At 53.4% G+C, this 22,826-nt stretch overlaps 1 protein-coding gene across 2 annotated transcripts; it reads right to left on the bottom strand.

Moving 5' to 3' along the window:
* Positions 1-764: 764 nt before the first annotated feature.
* On the bottom strand, positions 765-22,250 carry Kcnh6 (potassium voltage-gated channel subfamily H member 6). Of its 2 annotated transcripts, XM_006970517.4 has the most exons (13): positions 22,114-22,250; positions 21,216-21,446; positions 16,103-16,264; positions 15,809-16,014; positions 12,665-13,090; positions 11,062-11,461; positions 10,021-10,220; positions 9,610-9,862; positions 5,959-6,152; positions 3,729-3,822; positions 3,002-3,158; positions 2,155-2,335; positions 765-1,169 (listed from the first exon to the last, which is right to left on the bottom strand). In XM_006970517.4, the coding sequence occupies exons 1-13, from the start codon at positions 22,187-22,189 to the stop codon at positions 885-887; spliced, it is 2,865 nt and encodes a 954-aa protein (XP_006970579.1). In that variant the 5' UTR covers positions 22,190-22,250; the 3' UTR covers positions 765-884. The 2 variants fall into 2 exon arrangements, with proteins under 2 accessions (XP_006970579.1, XP_042138913.1); XM_042282979.2 differs by lacking the exons at positions 765-1,169; positions 2,155-2,335 and having other exon boundaries at positions 3,011-3,158; positions 3,729-3,818.
* Positions 22,251-22,826: the final 576 nt, after the last annotated feature.

The raw sequence follows: 22,826 nt of genomic DNA, 5'->3' as shown, positions 1-22,826 counted from the left end.
CATGTTTTTCTAACCTGAATAGATCCACGTGCTCATCACCAGATCAGAAAGCAGAACAATACTGGCATGCTCAGAGGGCCACCCATGCTCTGGTAAGTCTCTCTGCTACCGACCCAAGATCTCTCATGTGAGGACAGTAATGCCCACTCCCTGAGGTTGTCTTGAGAGCTAAATGACTATTGTCTTGATTCTCTATGGACACTTAGGCCATATCTCTGTTTCCTTCATCTGGAGATAGCCTCGGGCTATGGAGCTCCTGGACTCAGTTCCACCTTCACGTCTCCAACAGGCTGCATGTGAGAAGGATTTACACCTGCATGATGATGCTCAGACAAGTTACACATCTAGCCCAACATGAAATGTTCAAGACTTTATTAGCTGTGTGACACTGCATGCCTCCAAGGGACCCAGATGTTGTCATGGAACTCTGAACAGTAGAGGAGCTGGGGACTAGAGCTCCATCTTTCAGGTTCACCACAGAGGATACCTCTAACTCCAGCCATGTTAGAGGCTTTTGGTGAAAGCGCTGGTCAACCCTGGCCTTGGTTCTGGGCTTTTGAGGCAAAGGATGATTCTGAGCTGGGAGGTGATCACATGCAGCCCTAAGCAAGACTCCATGTTAGAAGCTTCTCCCTTCTTCACTGGCCCTGTGAAGTAACCCCCCTGCCTGGCTTGCTGGTTACATGGAACCCCCAGGGGTTGGGCCAAGTCCTGAGCCTCTTTGCTCAGGCCAACCTCACCTGGCTCAGCAGTCTGTAGTTTCTCTGCAAAAATGGTTTTCAGAGTTCCATCAGAGGGCTGTCTGGCTCCCCCAAGAGGCTTAACTCTCACCTCACTGTATATCAATTCCCTCATGGTGTCTTTTATCTTGGGGTCCAATGGCCCTAACTCCTTATGAAGCCAGGATCTGAACCATGTCTCTGGAACTCCAGCTGCTTGGGAACAGAGCTGAGGTGTTCAGGAAGGGAGGGAAAGCGGGGACCACTGATGAGTCCCTGGACTTCCAGGGGACACAGAGATGAGGCCAGAGGTGACAGGTGCCCCTCAGGCTGTTCCTGTTCTGAAGATGGTACCAGAGTTTTGTCCATTGCCACAGCCAAGTGACGCATCCTGGGGGAGAAACTCCTGGGCTTCTGAATATGTTTGTCCAAGTCACCATAGCTTAGAGTCTGGGAAAGAGGCGAAAGAGAAGGAGGTATACTGTGTATGGAGCCCTACCCCACCTCCAGGTCAGGCTAGATATTTCCTCATTTTGTGCATGAATGTGTGTGTATGGTGTGTGTGTGTGTGTGTGTGTGTGTGTGTGTGTGTGTGTGTGTGTGAGTATTGTGTATATATGAGTGAGTATGAGTGTTTTTGTTTTGTTTTGTTTTGTTTGCTTGTTTGTTTGTTTGCTTGGTTGGTTTTTCAAGACAGGGTTTCTCTGTGCAGCTTTGTGCCTGTCCTAGATCTCTCTCTCTAGACCAGGCTGGCCTCAAACTCACAGAGATCTGTCTAGCTCTGCCTCCAGAGTGCTGGGATTGAAGGCGTGAGCCACCACCTCCCCCGGCCCCACGTGTGTGAATATTTTTGTGTGTGCAGTGCATAAGTACATAAGTACACAGAGGTCAATCTCAGATGCTGTTTCTCGTGAGATATCTGCCTTGTTTTTTTATGACAGGGTTTCTTACAGGACCTGGGGCTTGTCAACTATGCTTGACTGACTGGCCAGTGAACCCTAGGGATCTACTTGTCTATCTCCCCAGCCTTGGAATTACATGTATATACTGCCATGCCCATCTTTTTACATGGGTGGTGGGGTTCGAACCCAGGTCCTCATACTCGCATGGTAAGCAGTTTCCCAGCTGAGCCATCTCCCCAGTCCCCAGTGGATATCGATCCACTTTGACCTCTGGGATGGAACTAGCAAGAGCTCTACCTGTCCTCCTCAGGGAGATGGTGGGAACCTCAGGTTCTTGTCCCCGTCTGAGCTGTGGGGTCTGTGATCACAGAACTCTGCCAGCAGCCTGTCCAGGCTGCCCCATCAGGTGATGTAAATCATAAACAGGGCAGCAGGAGATGCAGCTTCTAATCCTGCCATAGACGCACCAATGGAGGGTGGGAGAAACTCGAAGCTGCTTTCAGGGAAACCCTGCGGATCCCCTCATCTCTCACCTGTGCAGAGGGCGTATGTCCCACCAGAAGCCTGGGCTCTGGACTCCGAGTCACTGAAGCTTTGGGAAACAAGGCCAGGTCACTGGAGGCAGGGGCACCCAGGATGTAGCTGCTGTGGCCCTGTGGCTGTTGAAGTAGCTGTAGGATGCGGCTGAGGTCTGAGGACATGCGGGACTCCAGTCTGCCAGACAGAGCAGACATGTCAAAGTCAGGGCTCGGAGAGCAGCTCAAATCCCAAAGAAACCTCTCAATTTTGTGACCTGACCTCTTCCCACTGAGTGAAGTGGCAGCCTGAGACCCACCTGAAGTGACTTCCCCACTAGGGTCCACAGCCTTTGCCCAGATTCCCCCTAGCACATCCTTGTCTTTCAGGACATCAGGGACTAGGCATGGTTCATACCACATTCAGTCCTCATGATCCTTTGATGTAGGTATTCTAATTGTAGCTATTTTACAATATGGCAAACTGAGGCACCAGGCTGTTAAGCTCAGAGCTTGCGCACCCTCTAGTTTGTGGGTTACATAATTTGAACCCAGGACTGCCTTCCTTGCCTTCACTACACTATCTGCAAGAAACACCCCCTTCCCCAGGACCTCTGGAATTTGTTCTTGTACACGAATGTGTTGCTGCCCACAAGATGCTTCCTTGGCGTGTAGTAGGGTTTGCTGGAGGAAGCCATCCGAGGGATTATACTTAGTGACATAGAATTAGAAACTTAGGCTGTATGTGTCTGCCATTCTAAAACCCAACCAGGCACCCAGCGATGCCCCAAGGCTGCCAGGAGGCGGCGCCTACACCCAGCCGGATCCTTTGCAGCTGCCCCACCCTAGCCAGGGAGGTTCTCACCTGTTCATCTGGGCCTGGAGCTGCTCTAACTTACAGCCTAGTTCCCGGGGCCAGCAATCCAGGTCCTGATGTGGGTTTGGAGGACTTGGGGGCATTTGCTGTAGCAATTCAGGCCAAAGCCCAGATGCGTCTGAGATGCTTAGGGAAGGGGCTGCACCTTCAGGAGGGAAGGGGACAACCTTTGCTCCGTCTGATTCCACAGGCCTGTTCCTTCTCATCAGAGCCCAAGTGCTCCCCCTACTTGTCATGGGAATACAGTATGAGGAGTGGCTCTCCTTACCTGGGTGCCCTGAGCACAAGGTCCTGTTCTTATGGAAGTCTGGCTTCCAGGACCCAACTGGGTGTATCCCTGGGAGGGGTTGGGGGTGTGGCTCAGCTTGAATGACTGGTCAGGGTGGGGATTTCCAGCCCTGTCTCATTGCTCCTAGAGCTGCAGGCTGGGGAAGGGTGGGGCTCTCCCAGCCCCTTGATATAGAACCTCAGGCACATATGGTACCCAGCCCCGAAAGCATCACCCAGCATCCAGCGAGCTCTCCATCCCTGACTCAGAGGACACGGGCCAGCAGGGCTGGGAAGAGGGATAATGGCTTCTATCCCTTTGCCCAAGGAAGGAAGAATCTTTCCCCACCACCGAGTGGCTGAGAAACCAAGGAGAGGCAGACTAGAGGGGATACTAGGAGGGGATGGAGGCTGGGCAAGGCCCTGGGCAGGGCCTGTCTGGACTCACCTGACTGACTGTCATTGATGCCATTGAGGAAGAAGCCTTGGGAATCTTGGTTGCCTGGGGCCTGTTGGGGTGATGACTGGAGACCCCCATCTGCCTTGTAGGGAACAAGAACAACAAGTAACAGGGAGGAAAGCTGGGACAGGGTCTCGTTCTTTGTTCCTCTCTGTCCTTAGTTCTGGCCCTTGTTAGAGCTAGATGAAAAGGTAGAGACGGGTGTCTGTGCTCACCACGGGAGCTCTAGGTAGCTTCCCGCAGGCTCTCTCCTAAGAGGGCCTCTGGTGAGGAAACAAGTTTGGAGATGATGACCTCATACCAGGTGACCAAGTAGAGTCCCCTGGAAAAGTCTTTGGAGAAGGTTCTACGAATGGCAAGACCTGAGGGTAGACAGCAGAAGGGCTCCTCCCCCACTGTCTCCTCTCCAGTGTCCCAACACCTCACACCTCAGCATGGGCCAGTGAGCACTGTCTTTTGGTGAAGCCTGGGTCTGGAACCCCCAGTCTAGTGGTATCCATGGTAGCATTTCTGACTTGCCCCTTTCAGGCACCATGCGACTTGAGGGCATCTGGAGGTTACAGTTGACTCAGGGCAGCTAAGACCACGGAGACCACATCCCTTCTGCCCTAGGGTTCAGCCACTGGACACAGAGGCCACCAGATGGCTCCCAATAGCCAGGCCAACCAAGCAGGGTACTTATTGGATGCCTCCTGTGCAGTTCAAGAAGAGAACAGAGTCACAGAGGGACCCGCCAGGCAGGGGCAGCCACATAAGAAAATCCACCTTAGCCCCACACTCTAGAGCAGCGCTTCTCAACCTTCCTAACCCTGCGACCCTTTAATTCAGTCGCTTATGTTGGGGTGACCCCAACCATAAAATTCTTTTTGCTACTACTTCATAACTAATTTTGCTAGTGATATGAATCGTAATGTAAATATCTGTGTTTTCTGATGGTCTTAGGTGACCCCTGTGAAAGGGTCATTTGGTCCCCAAAGGGGTCACAACCCACAGGTTGAGGCCTGCTGCTCTAGAAGCTGTATAGCAGGCCTAGGTCATGAGAGCCCTTCTCCTGAGGCTGGGGGATGGTGGTCAAGAAATAATGGAGGTGCCAAGGCTCAGTGTACCCCTGACAGGCAGTCCTTCCCCTCTTTCTTCTAGTTGATTTCAGACTCTTCCTGCAGGAAGGCCCCTCTGAGTTCCCATTGAGTCTGTAGGGCTCACCCTCCTTGGCAAACTGGAGGTGCTGGCTAGTTTCACATCAACTTGACACAAACTGGAGTCATTTGGGAAAAGGGAACCCCAACTGAGGAAATGACCCCCACCAAAGTGGTCCATGGGCAAGCCAACGGTGCGTTATCCTGGTTGATGTGTGAGAGCCCAGCGCTCTGTGGGCGGTGCCACCCCTGGGCTGGTGGTCCTGGGTGCTACATGAAAGCAGACTGAGAAAGTCATGGGAGAAAGCCAGTAAGCAGCGTTCCCCCAGTGCCCCTGCGTCAGCTCCTGATTCTAGGTTCCTGCCCCGACTCTCTTGGCTGATGGACTACAAAGTGTAAGATGAAATGAACCCTTTCCTCCCCAACTGGATTGTGGTCACGGCATTTTATCACAGCAATACTAATCCTAAGGTACCCCAGAAAGTGGATTTCTCTTGCATACCCATGTGGCTTCTTTGGTTCTTTAAACGAATGTCACTTTATTTCTCTTGGATTGCTGAATGATAAGCTTAAAAGACAGCTGTATCACCATGAACCCTCTGGATGTCAGGTCCCATCTTTTTTTTTTTTTTTTTTTTTTTAGGTTAGTGCTGTATGATGGGAAAGCCTGGGTTTCAAAGCCAGACAACTTGAATTCATATTTTTGACTCTTCCATTTTTTAGCCACACAGCTCTGGCCAATTAACTTACCCTCTCTGATCCTCAGTTTATTCACTTAGATAACGGAGATAAGAACATCCACATACAAGGACAAGACTAAATAAAACAACGTAAAAGAAGCCCAGTACGTAGCTCACAATAGCTGCTCATTAAATTGAAGCTATCACCATAGTTAGTGCTATGTTGGCCATAGTAGGTACAGAAGCATCCTAGCAAAGGATGCAGGAGGAGCTGAAGGGAAGGGGAGGGGTCACAGGAGTCCCTTAGGCCAGCAGGCCAACTCCTTAGCAGGCTGGCTGGGTGCTATCGGCAGTTAGTTCCCTGTGAACCTCCACCACCCTGGCCCACAGGCCCAGACTCACGTCCCGCAGGTTGAAGGTGACCTCCAGCTTATTCCAGAAGGTGTCTGCAAAGGCAGGGTACATGTCCAGCACCTCCAGCAGGTCTGCTCGATGGATCTTGTGCAGGTCACAGTAGGTCAGGGCACGCACATCCGCACTAGATTTGCCTGGCCTGGCATGGAGACTAACAGGCTCCCCAAAGATGTCATTCTTCCCTGCCAGCCAGAAGGATGGTGGTCCTTCCAGGGTCTGGCTCCCTTATGAAGAGCTTCTCTCAGGGCCCCTTGACTGTGATCTTCGTACCTCCCACCTCGGAGATCCCACAGAGCTGGGGCCTGGTGCTGAGGGGGTCTGAGGACAGGGCTGCATGGGCTGGCTTTGATGGAGAGGAGGATGAGGAGGGCCTTCACCAGTCCTCAGTTGCCTCAGATCCCCTCAGAGTGCTCCTGCCCTGAGAATATGGGTTCTCTTTTTGTTTCTTACCCTCAGAACCACCTCCCACCAGAATGTCCTTTATTTTGTCTATATTCTTTAGCACAGTTCCCATTCTGGCCCAGGGTACAGGAGGCAGTCAGGACACTAGAGGTTCCTTGCTCAGTTCCCTTTTGTTCCCTTGAGCCACTGACGCTAGGGAGCAGACAACCAGGGACCCAAGGATGGAAGCTTCCAGCTCCCCGGGCAGGACCTGGAGCTTCTGTTCTTGTCTTCCTACTCTGCATTGCACAAGCAGGGCACCAGCATGGCCCAGGCAGGGCGGCCCCGGCAGGGCACCAGCATGGCCCCGGCAGGGCGGCCCCGGCAGGGCACCAGCATGGCCCCGGCAGGGCAACCCTGGCAGGGCAACCCCGGCAGGGCATCTCCCGTCCGCACTAGAGTGTCTCCTACCTTCAAATGGGCGTAACGATGTCACCTACTCCCCTGCTCTGTTTGCAGGGGCAGAGGTGGCCATGTTTGAGAAAGTATCCCTCAACGCAAGAGGCCCTAGGCTAGATCAATGCAAGGCACAAGGAGAGATGGCAGTCACAGGGTGGATGTAGGGTACATAGTCAAGGTATGTGACGCAAGCGCTAGGTCCTTTCAGAGCCAAGGAGCTATGCTGGCAATGGGTTATACACATGAGTAAGAGACTCTCCTATTAGGAACCCTTCAAGTCCCTAAGAGGCGGGCACTTAAGTTGCCAAGGTTACAGAATCATCTATCTTAGAACTGGATGCCACCAAGAGCTCTGGACCATGCAAGAGGGAGGGGCTCATACTGCCTACCGTTGTTAGGACGAGGGGGCAGGGGCTTTCAGAAGGGGTACAGTTCCAAGAGAATCGGGGGCTAGGCCCCCAGAAGGAAGGGAATTTGGGCATAAGAAACAGAATGTGGTCATGCCCGAATAGTCAAGGCTGAGGGAAGAGAGGCCAGAGTCACAAGTGCCATGGACCATAGTTTCTTTGACGCCTCTGCCTTGTGGCACTGTACAAGGGACACTAATAGTTTAGCACAGACAGAGGGATAGACGGAGGCTAGGCATGTACCACCAAGAGAACAGGATGGAAGAGAGGAGACTGGGGCTGAGAGAAAGAAGGGACTTGCCAGGGTCACATATGGAACCCTGAACCTTGATATCTGGGCAGTGTAATACCAACCCTCATTTTTTAACACATGAAAAATTGTGATCTAATGTCTATTTCTACTCGGGACAAGCTGAGAGGATTTCTTGTCTCTCACTGAAACTCAAATTGGACCAGCTTCTTAATTATTAATATTCATCATCCCTCCCATGCAGGTGGCATTCGTAACTGGCTTGGATGAAAGGCAAGGACTCAGGGGAGTCCATGTCCATGCTGTAGGCCAGCCTGGAGAATGCCTGGGTCTGCCTGACGGGCACAGGGTGGGTTCTCAAGTCACCATGGCAGTGTGAACAGAGGCACTGGAGCCACAGGGTGATGAGGCTCGTTGTCTAGCTGCAGCATGGAGGCCTGGACTCACAGAGTGATTTGACTGGGTTTACATTTGTCCACAGGCCATAGGGACCTATCAAAGGGTTCTGAGTGGGAGAGGAATCCCTGCAGATGTGTGTCGGTTGACTTTCAGAAGGCAGAAGAACCCGGATGTACCTCATGCAAGGCCTCAGGACGGAGCTCCTCACACCTGCCCAGGAGGACCAGACCCAGTGGAGGCTGGTGTAGAAAGCAGATCTATCAGCAAGGAAACTGGATGGGGGCAGAGGACCAGAAACTGTCAGGATATTCCTGCAGTTCTTAGCTTTAGCCCAGCCAATGGAAGGGCAGGGGACACTGAAAAGGCTGCCTTTGAGAGACAGTAATGGTGTCAAGTTGGGATCTATTGCACGTGGTCTGGCTTTTTAAAATTTTATTTTATTTTATTATTTTGGACAGGGTCTCTTAGAGCCTAGGCTAGCTTTGAGCATGTATCACCATGCCTGATTAGTGTAGTGCTGGAGATCAAACCCAGGCCTTCATGCGTGCTGGGCAGGCTCTCCGCTAACTGAGCCACATCCCCAGCCATCCACCTGTTTTGCGCTAAGGAGACATTGGGGCTGCGGCACAGCTCTGAGGAGTCTTGTGGCTCAGGCTGTGGACAAGGGGCTGGCCCAGGCGAGGCTGTGGACAAGGGGCTGGCCCAGGCGGGGCTGTGGACAAGGGGCTGGCCTAGGCAGGCCTGTGTAGTGAGGTGAGAGCCAAGTGCTAGCCCTGGGTGACCAGCCACCGAGGGCAGGGTGATGGACAAGGGTGGCCAGAGGGGGCTGGAAGAGAACCAGGTCATGGAGACCAAGCTGAAGTCAGAGACTGGAGCCAAGGACAAGGACGATGCAAATAGAGGATCCTGAGGTACGTAAAGTCAACAGACTTGCCCAAGGTCACATGGCAGGCAAAGGGCTGTATTAAGGATTCTTTAAGCTAAAACTCTCTGGGGCCAGCAAGATGGCTCAGTAAATTGAAGGGCTTGTGGCCAAGCCTGACAGGAACCTAAGTTTGAGTGCCAGAACCCACATGGTAGAAGAAGCCGAAAGGGCCAACTTGTTCTGTGACCTCCACCTGCTGCTGTGTTTCTGCCCACTGGACAAAACAAAACAAAACCTTTAAGGGCTGGAGAGATGGCTCAGCCAATGGCTGCTCTTCCAGAGGTCTTGGGTTCAATTCCCAGCACCAGCAAGGTAGCTCACAACTGTCTGTAATTCCAGTTCCAGGGGATTTGATACCTTCACACAGACACAGAAGCAGCAAAAACTCCAATGTACATAAAATACAAATAAATAAATCTTTAAAAAAACAAAACAAAAGCCGGGCGGTGGTGGCACACGCCTTTAATCCCAGCACTTGGGAGGCAGAGGTAGGCGGATCTCTATGAGTTCGAGGCCAGCCTGGGCTACCAAGTGAGTTCCAGGAAAGGCGCAAAGCTACACAGAGAAACCCTGTCTCAAAAAACCAAAAAACAAAAACAAAAACAAAAACAAACAAACAACAACAACAACAACAACAAAAAAACCAATAACACCAACAAGAAAAAAAAAAACCCAACCTTTAAAAACCTCTCTGCTACTCATCTTGTTGTCCTGGCCCATGGTTGGTCAGTAAAAGGTACCACGATACTCGTTAGGAAAAAGGCGGTCTGGGTTGGGCTTCTCCAGCCTCAATGCCCAGGTCAACCCCCACGACCCACCTAGAATGGCCACGACCACGTCATCGCGCAAGATCTCGATGGAGCCTCGAGAGATGAAGTAGAGCGTGGAGAGCACGTCGCCCAGGTGCACCAGTGTGTCCCCAGGCGGCGCGTGCGTGGTCTTGAACTTGACCGCGAGAGCGCGCAGGCACCCCTTGCTGGCGCCGTGGAAGGCCGGGCAGTGCTGCAGCAGCGCACGGTGCAGGTGCAGGCAGATGTCGGCCTGCAGGCACTCAGGGAAGCCTTTCAGCACCTGTGGGTGGGGGGCGTGGCGAGTCCCTCGGAGCGCAGCTGGGGCTGTGGGTGTGGGGTGCTGTGGGGGTGTGGTGTGGGGAGTCGGGGTGGGGAGCAGCCTGCACCAGGCTCACAGCCGGTGGCCCACCCACTCCCCATCAGGGCCGCAGGGCTCACCGCATTCATGTCGATGCCATTTGTGTAGGACCAGGCATGCTGGAAATACTCTTCCAGGCGCTGCCGCAGCGGGTTGGGGATCTGGTGGAAGCGAATGAACTCCTTGACTCGCAGCATCTGCGTGTGGTAGCGCGCAGTGCCCGAGTACAGGCGCTGGATGATGGCCGACACGTTGCCGAAGATGCTGGCGTACATAAGGGCTGGGGGCGGGGCGAGATGTGAGTGAGGGGCTCTGGAGCGGCTCCTGCCTTCCCAGTCCTTGCAGGACCCCGGGAAAGGCCCCCTTTGCAGAAGCGCCACCACGGACAGCACTAATGCACGCAAGGGACAAAGACCCCGGGGCTACCTGCCCTTCTCACCCTAATTTGTGCCGTCTGGCCTCTTCTGGGCTCAGAGGTCAGACTTCTTCAAAGAAAGAACTAGGGAAAATTATTTTTTCCCCAACCTCAGATTTGTTTTCTCCTTCGAGTTGCAAAAACATAATACCTGGAAAACTCTTGGCCTCCCATTTTCACACATCCCCACCCCCGCACCCCCCCACCCCGTTTCCATTTCCTTGTTTTGTTTTTCTAAATACTTAGAACAAGGCAACCTAATGTGTGAATTTCCACACCACCTCTAGAGTTCTTAAATCAGGCGTTTTGGGAGGCAGGGAGCTCTGTGCCAAGACTGTGAGCACCCAGCTTCCCAGCTGGCTCCTGGGCAGACTCCGGCTAGAGACTTCCTAACTATGGGTCTCCCACAAAGTCAAGACCTTTGGCTTCCCCTCTGGAAACTGAGTGCTTGGGAGGACCAGCTTCATGGCACACAGCCTGTGCTAAGAGCCCAGGTTAGTTCTCAACTGTCACCACCCAAATTTTTAAAAATTATTTTTAAACAAGGGCTCCATGCTTTATTTTACAGTGTGCCCTGCCAATGACTTGGCCTAGAGCAGTGTCTAAACAGCTGCTAAAATCCCTATATGAGTGGTACATACGTACACACAGATCTACATGCGGCACCCAAGGGGTAGTACCCTGCACAGGACCAGGTCACACTCACAGCCAATGAGCATGACGCAGATAGAGAAGACCTTCTCAGAGTTGGTGTTGGGCGACACATTGCCGAAGCCCACACTGGTGAGGCTGCTGAAGGTGAAGTAGAGGGCCGTGACGTACTTGTCCTGTACAGAGGGTCCCGAGGCTGGGTCACTGCCGTTATAGCGCTTGCCGAGCTGTGCTCCCAAGCTATCCAGCCAGCCAATCTTGGGCTCCAAGTAGGGCCGCTCCACGTTGCCGATGGCGTACCAGATGCAGGCCAGCCAGTGCGCAATGAGCGCAAAGGTGCACATGAGCAAGAACAGGACAGCGGCCCCATACTCCGAGTATCGGTCCAGCTTCCGGGCCACACGCACCAGGCGCAGAAGGCGCGCAGTCTTCAGTAACCCGATCAAGGTGGTGGTCTGAGGGCAGGGGAAGGCGGAGAAAGTCAGGGAGAGGCATATTCAAGGCTTACATCTGTTCTTTTGCCTCTGTGATCACATCGTCAGGCTACAGATACTCAGGAAAGTACCAGGCACTAGGCAGTAGAATGTAAGCTAAGAGCCTTAAGGCGTTCTCAGCCAAAGCATAGAACAACATTCAGGCTGCTAGGAGAAATTCAATGGGAGCAAGGAGGAGAGGTCAAGTCTGCAGGAGCAGGTCAAGGGAGACGCATAGAGATGATGCAGCAGTGCATCATGGGAATGAAGCTGGTTCTCCAGGTAGACAGGGAGGAGGGAGGAGGGAGGAGGGAGGAGGGAGGGCCACAGAGGCATGGAGGTATGAAGTGGTGTGGCCCATGTGGGAAACCAAGTATAACCCTGCACCTGAAACTCAGAGCAGGAGGTGACAGAATGGTGAGAAAGTGGGAAGGTGTGTGTGGCCACTTCATTGGGTCTGAGGATCCAGAAAGATCTTGGTTTTACCTCCAAAGGTACTGGGAGCCATAGAAGGTTCTGAGGGAGGTGTGGCAGGGTTGGCTAAGAGATCTGAGACTTGCCCTGGCTGCTGTGTAGAGGGGACAAAGCCTGGGGAAAAGGTAGGGATGAAGACTACTCCGTGTAGGCAGGGGCAGTGGGGTGGGGAAGGAAGGGGAGGACTTAGGGATGGTTCAATGGGGGGGGGGATTTGGGAGGTAGGATATACTTGATATCCCCTGTTGGATAGGCAGGGGCAATTGGAGAATGATTGGAACTCAGAAGGCAGAATGGCATGAAAATGTTCTCCATGCTACCCGCAGGAAGCAGAGTGGCCATAGAGAAGGGCTGAGGCAAGAGGGGCTGAAGGGATGCACAGGGATGCAGCCTGTGTACCCCTTTCTAACTCTATGGCAAGGATGGCTCCCAAGGTAGCATAAGGAGTAGGACTGTAGTGTGTCCATCCCACGGGGAGCAGGATTCTAGACCAACTGGTAGCCTAATCCTCTAATTGGGCTTTGCTAAGAGAGAGGGGCAGAGGGATGGTCCCTAGGGCTGGAGGCATAGCTAGTCTTTCTCTGGGGCTGCGAGATGGCGGATGTCTGAGCCCCTCTGTTTCCATCTGCTGCCTGCCTCAGCGATGTGCCCCGCAGCTGTGAGGCGGGGAGGGGGTCAGCATGGCTGCTGGCATGGATCCGGTGTGCTCACCTCATCGGAGCCAGTGCGGAAGATAAGCAGGTCGAAAGGGATGGCAGCCACCATGTCAATGAGGAACCAGCCCTTGAAGTAGTGCACAGCGATCCGTCGGGGGTGGCTGACCACCTCATCATTGCTGTTGACGTACGTGGTCCGGAAGTTGATGACAATGTCCACCACGAACATGATGTCCACGATGAGGTCCACCACCGTGAGTGGGCTGCAGGTGTAGCCGCAGGTACCGCGCTGCGGTTCATCCTGGTTGCTGAGCAGAAAGGCGGCTGAGTAGGGCGTGAAGACTGCTGTGTAGATGACCAGAAGCAAGATGAGCCAGTCCCACACGGCCTTGAAGGGGCTGTAGTGTAGGATGGTGCCCCGGTGAATGCGCGGTGCCTGCAGCTTGTACTCCGGCAGCACATCTGCACCCAGGGACAGGACCTGGGATGGAAGCCGTGGGTGGTCAGTGGGGACAGCCAACACTAACAAGTCAGGTCTGTGGGGAAGGTCTGGGCTCAGGGAGAAAGCTGTGGGTAAAGTCACAAAGGTCGTGAAAGCCAGGGTGACAAAGGATGGGCACACGAAGGAGCAGGTTCCTAAAGGGACAGGTGTGTCAGGAGGAAGCTGGATAGAGGAGGAGAATACAACTCTGCCACATGGTTGACCCCAGGAAGCTCACAAGCTTTCTCAGAAACAGCCCCTCTTAGGGTGAGCAGGGTCAGACCTAGTGCCATCTTGGTTATTTCCAAGGAAGAGCCTAGATTGAGACAGTTTGGTAGACTATTTGCTTTCAACAGGCTTTGGAGGCCTTCTGGTTCTGTTTGTTTGTTTGTTTGTTTGTTTGTTTGTTTGTTTGTTTTAGTGCTAAAGATTAAACTCAGGACCTTATTATATGTGAAAGACACGTGTTCTACCACTGAGCTAACTTCCCAACCCAAGTTTCGGGTTCTTGATGGGAACTAGTCACTTCCAGATGAGTCTTCACTCCTGAGGGTCCTCCCTGGGCCAATGAGGGTCCTCCCTGGGCCAGCTCTCAGAGCATCCCATGGAAAGAGCCGAATTTGGGTTGGAGTTCAGCCAGTCTGGACACGCATCAGGCCCTGGGCTCCACGGAGCTCCGTCTAGATCACTCAGGAGTCATGACAATCTGTACGGTGCTTCCTTTCGCCCCTGTCCCCTGGCCTCCGAGACCGTAGCAACGGACAGTTGCCAAGACAGAAGCAAACACTCCCCAGGCTCCTCCCAGCGGCCTAGCGTGAAGCAAGGCATCTGGGGTATTAGGAAGGGCATGTGTTTTGAAGCCAGACACCCCATGCTAAATTCCAGGGCTGCTATTTGTTTCATCTGCGCTTAGGGCAAGCCTTGTAACCTGTGACACTCCTGTCCCCCCCCCCCCCCCCCCCCCCCGTGTGTAAGACAGGACAGCCAACTGCATAGGGTTGTGATTAAACAAGATGTACCTGCTTGCTTCTAGGTCATCCCTACTCTGTCATCCTGCTCTGACACTGTTCCAAAGGGCTGGGGTTGATGAGGGATTGACCACTGACTCCTCCATCGTCAGTTAGTTCTGCTCTAAGGAAATCAGCTATGCAAGACTTTGATCTTGCAGACAAGATCATTATTAGTAGATGGGATCACAGGGAGAAAGAAATCGATCTAAGGACTGATTTCCACTCAAGTGGTCCTGATCTGGTGTCCAGACGGAGCCACAGTGTTCAGTTGTGTCCAGCTTTCAGCCTTTGCCCATCATTTTCTTTCCCAGGAACCCACTTGGAATCCCACATGGGCTTGGACCTTCTCTTTTCATTTTTTTTTCTCTACCCCCTTATGCAGCCCTGGCCCCACGGTGACTCAGCTCAGTAGCCTGTGTCTTTTCACCTAGCCAGCTCTGGGTCCATGTGAACTTTCAACCAAGACCCACCAAAGCCTCCCTGGCAGCTGGAACTCTGATGCAAGGTGACAGGTCACGTTGCCACACCCTGGGATGTCAGAACTCTCCTCTCTGCCAGGCCTTTTCTTAGTCCTGTCTGTGAGGCTAAATGGTCTCCTCCATACCTGGGTTCCGGCAGTGGCTGAGCTTCAGATGAGAAGGGGCAGGAAACGGATTGTCCCCTCTTCAGTCTCTTGCTCATCTGTGCCTAGCTCTTCTCTATGGCTTGACAAAGCTCATTCTGTCTCCTGAGTTGGCACTACTTAATGTCACTGGGTCCTCAGAGACCATTTGGCCTAACTCTTTCCTGCATACGATAGCTCTGGGGCCCAAAGGTAGGGGTGTCCTTTGTCCAAGGTCACATAGTGAGTCAGTGCCAGGATCCTGGTTACTTGAGTCTCCAGCAGGGCTCTATTCGTTCCCTCTGGAAGGGACTGTGGGGTCAGCTGAAACAGAGGATCCAGGAAGGGACATTTGCCTTGGGTTGACCAAGCAGAAGCTGCGCAGAAGGGGCATTTAGGAATGGATCCCCAGGATGTTGTTCAAAGTTAGCTAGAGGTACCAGCACAGTCCCACCTCTGCCAGGCATTCTGTACACACACTGAGGGTGGAAATGGCCATCACCCCACAGGCAAAGGGGCAGAGCGGGGGCTCATACCAGCCTTCCTTCCTCACTTTTTTTTTTTTTTTTTTTTTTTTTTTTTTTTGGTTTTTTGAGACAGGGTTTCTCTGTATAGTTTTGGTGCCTGTCCTAGAACTCACAGAGATCCTCCTGGCTCTGCCTCCCGAGCGCTGCGATTAAAGTGTGTGCCACCACAGCCCGGTTCTTTCTTTCTTTTTCTTTGTATGGTCTTGACCTTGTACCACTCCTTTCTTGTGATGGCAGAGCCTTAGGCATGTCCTATGGTGGCCTGTGTGCTCTCTCCTCCAACATTCCTGGCATCTCTAGGCCTAGAAGGTCCTCACAGGCCTTGCTAACCTCAGCCTCTGCCGGTTTCAGGAGCTGGGATTCAGGGCTGTGGTCTCAGGGCAGGCCTTCATGTCTGAAGAATCAGACTCAAACTGTACAGGAGGAGGCTGAGACCTCAGACTAAGATGTGAGGGGGGTTGACAAGTCACATCTCTCTCTGCTTAGTCATAGCCTCAGAAGAACTGAGGTCCAAGACCTTGGAAGGGAGGGACCCTGGAGGTCTGACACAGCCCACCACCCCTGCCCTGTAGACCCATACCTGGGTGACCTTTTCAGTGACATTCTGCGTCCGCTCTACCACCTTGTGGGGAGCGATGATCTCAATCTCTGTGGTGGAGCCCGAGCGGTGCTTCTCCAGGTTGAACTCCACGAAGTTGAGTGTAAACTGTGGGATCTGGCTGACGGTTCTGTACTTGCCCCTGCCTGGGCCAGGCCCCTGTCCACTCGGCCTGCTGTGAGAGCCCTCTGAAATCAGGGTCAGGGTCAGAGCAGCTGGGGCTGGGGGGGTGGCCTTGACTCTCTCTCACCACGGCTGTCCCCTGATAATACTCACCAGAGCCCAGGAAGCTATGTGTCAGCAGTCGCTGGGTCAGGCTTCGGCTGCTGCTCTTGGCCAGGAGCTGGGCCAGGTCCTCAAAATTGAGGATAAACATGATGACGGCCCCGTCCTCATTCTTCACGGGTACCACATCCACCAGGCAGCGGAAACTGGAGGCTGCGAACCCCATTATTGGGGATAGGGTTGGTCACTGAGGAGGCCCTTCCTGCAGTGGCCTGCCTAAGGAAGGGCCTGAGTGAAGGTCACGTGAAGGATATCCACTAGAAAGAAGAGACCTGGACAGTGACCAGAGCTATTTGGAAGAGGATGGGTGAAGCTGTCCAGCAGGTGCCCGCCCCCTCCTTTCCCAGGGCAGAGCTGCTCATTAGGAGATAATATGGCATCAGGTCCAGTTCATGCTCAGCCCTCAGCTCAGGGCTTAGCCCTGAGGTTTGCTTCTGTGGTAATTAAAATTGAGCAGATGGGGGTGGATTAAGGGGGGGGGGGGTGAGGGAGGGCATGTCATCCTCCTCCTGTAGCTCTGGATGGCCCTGGGCTCAGCTCCCATATAGCCATCCCACAAAGATGCCTGCTTCCCTGATGCTGGAAGGACTTGCTAAGAACACATCAAGTGCTGGGCATGGAGCCAGCTGGCACATTAGGCCGCAGGAGGTCCTGGTAGAGGCAAACGGGAGCTCTGGGAAACCGATTTGTCGGAGCTGGCAGGAGACTCGGGGTGAGGACCCCTAGTCTCTTAGCAGATAAGGGGTTGGGAAAAAAGGAAAGGGTCTCATCTTTGAGGATTGAGCTAGAATGACACCCCCAGGCAGAGGCTGGGACCAGGGAGTAGACAGGGCAGTGACCTGGGGGGGGGGGGGCTAAAGAGGGAGGGAGAAGGCATTGTGGAAACAGAACATCGTAGAGTCCCAGATCCAGCTGTTGGCATCATATGCCTCTGGCCACACTATCCTCTCCTTGCTCTAGAGTCTCACCATGGACTTATTGGCAGGTGGATCAATGCGAGTTAAAATGCTGCCTGTCTCAGAGTCCAGCCTGGGACTGGACACCCCTTACGTGTACTATATATATTAGGTGTCAGTTCCCAAAGGCAGGCTCCCTGGGGACAGCAGGCTCAGGTGACCATGCAAATCAGAAAGCCAAGCTGCTTTTGCAGAGGGCAGGTTTGGGTCTGTGTCATCTGGGCCAGGGGTGGTTGATTAACTGGAGAAAGCAAGCCTGAGTGAATGTGAGGGGGCAATGGGTGCAAGCTGTCTAATAGGAAGGCTGCTACTGTGGGGACCACTGGAACCACTCTTCATCAGACTCCTTACTGAGCACCCACATTTGAACCTGGGGTGCAGCTGTGCCTCCCCATTCCTCCCTCCCACTTTTCCTCCAGGGAGCAAGGAATCTCCCAGATCAGATTCCTGGACTCCTAGGCACCAGGCAGCCATCTGCCAGCTGCTGCCTGGGCCCAGGGGAGACATCCACACCAGAGACACTGCCTGCCTGTTGAGCCACACTCCTGGGCTCATAGTGCTACAGTGACTCTGGCCAGCGTGGGGCATGGTGATGTTCCTGTCCCTAAGGCCACACTATACCCCCTGTCTCTCTGGCACTGGGGAAGTCAGCCTCATAACCAAGTGGGGAAGGGGCGGCGCTGGGCGGAAGTGCAGGTGCACCAGACTTTCTATGCCTCTGGGCGTTCCCAGGGCTATCTTCACCTGGTTGTGCCCCACTGATGCAGAGTCTTTGAATGGACCCTTGTACCAGCAAGAGCTGGGAAGTGGGTAGGGTCCTTGTGTGGCTTTCCCTGTTCCGCCCACCATGCCGGCTCCTTTGGTAGTAGAGGGGAGGCTAGGAAGACTGGGAAAAATTCAGGGCACTTTCTCTACCTACAACCTGATCTGGCTATCCTTGTATCCTTGTGGGTTCAGAGCCCACGAGTAACTGGGTGAGTGGGAGAGGGAGTGAATTGTCCTTGTTTGTGCTCAGGAATGGCAGTGTTCCAGCATCCTTGCTCTGTCCCTGGAGGAAAAGCCATTCTCTGCCTGTTTCTTCCTTCCAGGATTTCTGTCAGCACATACTTCTCTGACCAAGATCGGTGAGTCTGTCTGGCCCCTAGGACACCCCACTTCCGCTCTGGCTTCACCCCCTGGCTATGTTTATCTTGTTTCTCATAACTCATATCCCTCCCCCTCTCCATCCTGACCCTCACCCCCTCTTCAACATAGCCTCCTTGTTGTCTTTTACATTTTGGGGTTCTGAGTTTGAAACCCAGAAAGAACCTCATGCATGCAAGACCAGGTCTTTCCCACCAAGCCACACCCCTTGCCCTGCCCTAATCTCTTTATGTGCACCTGCCTAGGACTGGGCTGAGAGCCCTTTGGGGCTGATGCTGTGAGCTGATGCTACCAGGAGGGTGGCTGCATCATCCTGGCTTTCCCATGCTGGCATTTGTGGGTGAGCATGTGGAAGACACAGGGGGAGGGGGAGGACATCCCCTGGTCTCACCCTTGCCCTATCCTCCTTATTAGGAGCTACAGACTAGAAAAAACTCCAGGTCTCCTCTAGTCTAGCTTGGGGACTAGGGACTCTAGTTTGGGCCCATGAGAGTATAGATAGGACTTGGTGAAGGTACGCGGAGCTAGACCCTCTGACAGATGTCCGTTAGGGCAGATGCAGGGGTTAGGGACCTGAGTACGGCCTGTGCCTCCCGCTGGACAATTATTGGTTCTAGCTATGCCATAGCCTTCCTTCCTTAGCTGTTAGGATTTTTCTTTCCTGACAGGGAAATGGAGGAAAGGCTCTGATTTCTAGGGTTCTCTGACAGGGTCATTTTTATCAAGTACCCTGGCCCATGAGCTAGCTATGCAGACACACAACTGTAGCTCGGTGGATACAGACTGTGACTTGAGTTTTCAGTAGATTACCCTTCTAAAGGGAAAGAGGAAGCTGGGCATGGTGGTACATGCCTTTGATACCAGTACTTGGGAGGCAGAGGCAGGTGGATCTCTCAGCGTGAGGTCAGTTTGGGCTACAGAGTGAGTTCAAGGACAGCCAGGGTTACACAGAGAAACCTTGTCTCAAAAAAAGTGGAGGGAATCATAAATAAACCAGCTAGAGATGTGTCCAGGACCCCTTCCTACCTTCCTGCTGTCAGGGGTTGGGGCTGGGAGAAAGAGAAGAAGTCACCATTAGGATGCCTTTCAGCAGGATTGTGTAATGCATATGAATATGACTTTATTAAAAAGAGCCACATGGTCAGAGTGGACTGTTAATGTGAACAAACATAAATTATCTGGGCACCACAAGGCAATGCAGGCTCTTTTTGGTTTCAAGCCAATTAAGGATGGTCCAGGTGGTCAAAGTCTTAGATAACAAGGCAAGAAAGGCCTGAGGGAAAATGGGGAAGGCTGGAACTATGGAGCATCAGATATGTGGGTAATTTTTCTCTTTTTTACCCAGAGCCAATCTCCAAGACTAAAGTACCTTGACAGACATCTGAAGACCTGAATCTTGATCTCAGGGGCCAAGTCTTGGCTTTTAACTCCGATCTTTTCCCAGATACCTACAGGGTCTGAAAGCCCTGACCTCCCTTCCCCAGGAGTCTCTGATTGTCCCTCACTCTCTGGGGTCAAGGAAAGAAACAGAATGGACCTACTCTCTTGCCACCTCTGCTTCTTGAAGTCCCATCTTGTTCCTCCGGGACCCTTCTCACTCCTCCGACTGTCACCTCTTCCTTGCAATGATGTGAAGAGGTGAAGTCACAGCTTTTTAAAAATATTCTGACTTTGTTAACCCTGTGAGTACAGCCCACTTAAGCCAGATTCTTCACAGTCTCCTGCTGTTCTCTGCCTCTGTGGAAGCACTTCCTACCTGCTACTCACTTGGCTAGCAGCAAAAAGGGACAGCCAGGGGGTGGCCAGGATCTGAGAAGCCCATAAACACACACACACACACACACACACACACACACACACACACACACACAAACACACACACACGCACACGCACGTTCCATGCATGCACCAAGCCTCTGGAACTTGGGCTCTTAGCACTGCTTGGTCCCAGTCTAGAGGTGCCTGCCCTGTTTGTGCACTCTGATGGTCCTCATGCTCTTTCCCAAGGGGCACCTTCTCTCTTCTGGGTGTTTCTTTCCCCCACATTCCTGCCTTCAAGCATGGAGAGAGTTGAGGTCTTTTCTTTCTTGGGATTACTCAGAATAAACATTTCCAAGGGAGGGCTCCTGACAATGGGATCTTGAGAAAGGACCTTCCACACCCAGGAAATGAAGGGAGTTATCTAAACCAGTGGTTCTCAAAATTGGCAGCAAATCAGGACCACTGGGGGATTTTTTTCCCCCAGATACACCTGCCTGGCTTCACCTTGCACCCTCTGAGTCAGCCTCTCTCCAGGGAAGGTATGTTTTGCAAAACATGCCTCCGGGTAGTTCCAGTGCAGAACCAGAGTCAGGTGGGGAGACTGGTGATTTCTGAGAAACTTTCAGTTTCCGATTGTAGTTCCACTACCCTCATCCACTCAGGACCCCGTCTCCAGGAGGGAGCCTCAAAGGCTGCTGATCTCTTGGTCCTCAGCTCCTGGCTTGTGTTTATGTCATACTTTCTGAGGACTTGGGCAGCAGTAACAACACTAAGTCCATCTGGGTAAATCACCTGGTTAAGGCAAACCCAAGACTCTCTTCCCAAAGAGCTGGACTTCAGTGAACCAGGTAGCAGCACCCATGCGTTGACTAGCCATAGAGGCCTTGGGGGGCTGGCTCCTCCCTTAATCCCCAGAGCAGACAGAGATGAGGGAAGGTTAATTTCCGTCCCAGCTGCTTGGCAGCTGGGGCTGACAGTGACAGAGTGGAGAGCCAGGAAATGGGGGAGGTAAAGCAGAGCGAGCACCTCCGTTCTAGACCAGTACCAATAGCTGGCTCAGCTCAGTCTCAGGTCCCTTCGAAGATAAGGCATCCAGTGCTCATAACCTTCCTCTACTAACAAAACCCAGGTCCAGAGTGGGGATCGGGTTTGTCCTTGGCTCTCAGCTCAGACCCTTCCCCCAGGCCACTCTGTGACGGATGAGAAAGATGGGCTGCGGAACCCTTGGTCCCACCGCGGCTCACCATCCTTGCGGTAGTAGAGGATGTCCACCTTGCACTCTTCGGCACCAAGCAGGGCCTGTGCCAAGCGAGACACAGCGCTGCTTGGAGTGTTAGGGCCGGTGAGGAAGTCACAGGTACAGGGTCGCTGCATCACCTCCACACGGGAGTAGCCGAAGAGTTCACAGAAGCCGTCATTGCAGTAAATGATGGCACAGTTCTCCATCTGCGCATTGGCGATCAGGAACTTACGACCTGGAGTGGGAGGCAGAAGGCAGGAAGACCCTGGCGGCCAGAGCTGGGAGGCTGGGAGAGAAAGACTATAGGGACCGATGGCAGCTGAGAAGAGGAGTTATGTGCAGGAGCAAACAGGGGCCAGAATGGGGAATCTGGGGGTCAGGGGAGGGAGAGTGGGGGGACCAAAAGTTCTGGGGGAAGGTTATTCCTTCTGGTAGGGAAGAGGAAAGTAGGGGTGCCGGAGTCAGGCCTGGGGGCTGTGGAAAGACCAGGACTGCTAGGGTCAGCAGGGTGGGAGGAAGGCCCCAGGACTCCTGGAACAGTGGAGGAGGCTGGACCAGGAAGCAGGACTGTGACACCGGGAGTCAGACCTGCTCACTGAGTAAAAAGCAGGAAGTCAAGCAAACCTCTAGGGGATAGTCTGGAGGGGTAAGTGGGGGAGGCCAGGATTCGGGACACCAAGAAAACTGCTGTGGGAGGTGTAAGAGCTGCCTTGTGCCCCGGACACAGAACGTATGGAGGAGGTGTTGGGGACATCAAAACGAAACATTTTGTATTCAGAATCTAACTCTTCACATCCTCTCCTTTTCCTTTTACCCCATCAGAAGTTAGTACGGAGTCTGGCCCCTCCTGCCATCCAACTAGCACGCAGATAGTCCCCCACACCCCAAAACCTCACACTTACTCTGGCCCTCGAACTTGCGGATGATGGTGTCCAGGTAAGTGTTTTGGGGAGCGACGTGGCCCCTGCGGACTGGCATCTTTCCGTAGCAGCACTTGCTGGGAGTCACCCGCGACCTGGCTCCTGGTGTCTCCGTCAGTCCTGGGGCTCAGCGGCACCGGGCTGGGGTGGGCGCCGCCCCCAGGGAGGGCTGTCGGGCCCCGCCCGCCCTCCAGCGTCTGCCCTCCCCGCCCTCCCGGGTCCTCCCCCGCCCTGGGCTCAGCGCGCCTCCTCCCTCGCAAGGCTCGCGCCCGCCCGGGAGCTGTCCGCGTCGTGGTACTGAAATAAGGCAAGAGACAGCAGCAAGGCGGGGTCTGGGACCTGGACCGCTTCGCTGATCCAGAAGGGGCTCTGAATCGTCCTAGGGAGAGGGGCAGGGATCCTGAACCTGGGATGTTCTGAAGAACTTCTGCTCATGTCCAAATGGCCAGTGGCCTCAGCATCTCCTTGAACCCTTCTGGTACTGAAGGGTAGTTTCCCAGGCAGCGAAGGGCAGAAGTTGTTAGGTTATCCCCAGGGTTTGAATGCTGGACCTGACTGTGGCAACAGGACACTTAGGCTTCTTGTTCACAAATGCCTTCCAGTAGGTTACCAGTGTCCACGCACATCTAGTGGGAAATCCAGCCGGAGCCTGTTCTAGGAAGTTCTACGAAGATGAGGTAGGATACACATGAAGG

Source organism: Peromyscus maniculatus, chromosome 8 (assembly GCF_049852395.1).
Source record: "Peromyscus maniculatus bairdii isolate BWxNUB_F1_BW_parent chromosome 8, HU_Pman_BW_mat_3.1, whole genome shotgun sequence".
Taxonomy (NCBI): domain Eukaryota; kingdom Metazoa; phylum Chordata; class Mammalia; order Rodentia; family Cricetidae; genus Peromyscus; species Peromyscus maniculatus.
This window is presented reverse-complemented; position numbering and strand designations above follow the sequence as displayed.

Coding starts and splice junctions, on each gene's coding strand:
- Kcnh6 (XM_006970517.4), bottom strand. CDS start 22,189: ATGCCAGTCCGCAGGGGCCACGTCGCTCCCCAAAACACTTACCTGGAC. Junction 10,221..11,061: donor CTGCGTCATGCTCATTGGCT/GTGAGTGTGACC, acceptor CCCCGCCCCCAG/CCCTTATGTACGCCAGCATC. Junction 1,170..2,154: donor GACATACGCCCTCTGCACAG/GTGAGAGATGAG, acceptor CCTCTTTCCCAG/ACTCTAAGCTATGGTGACTT.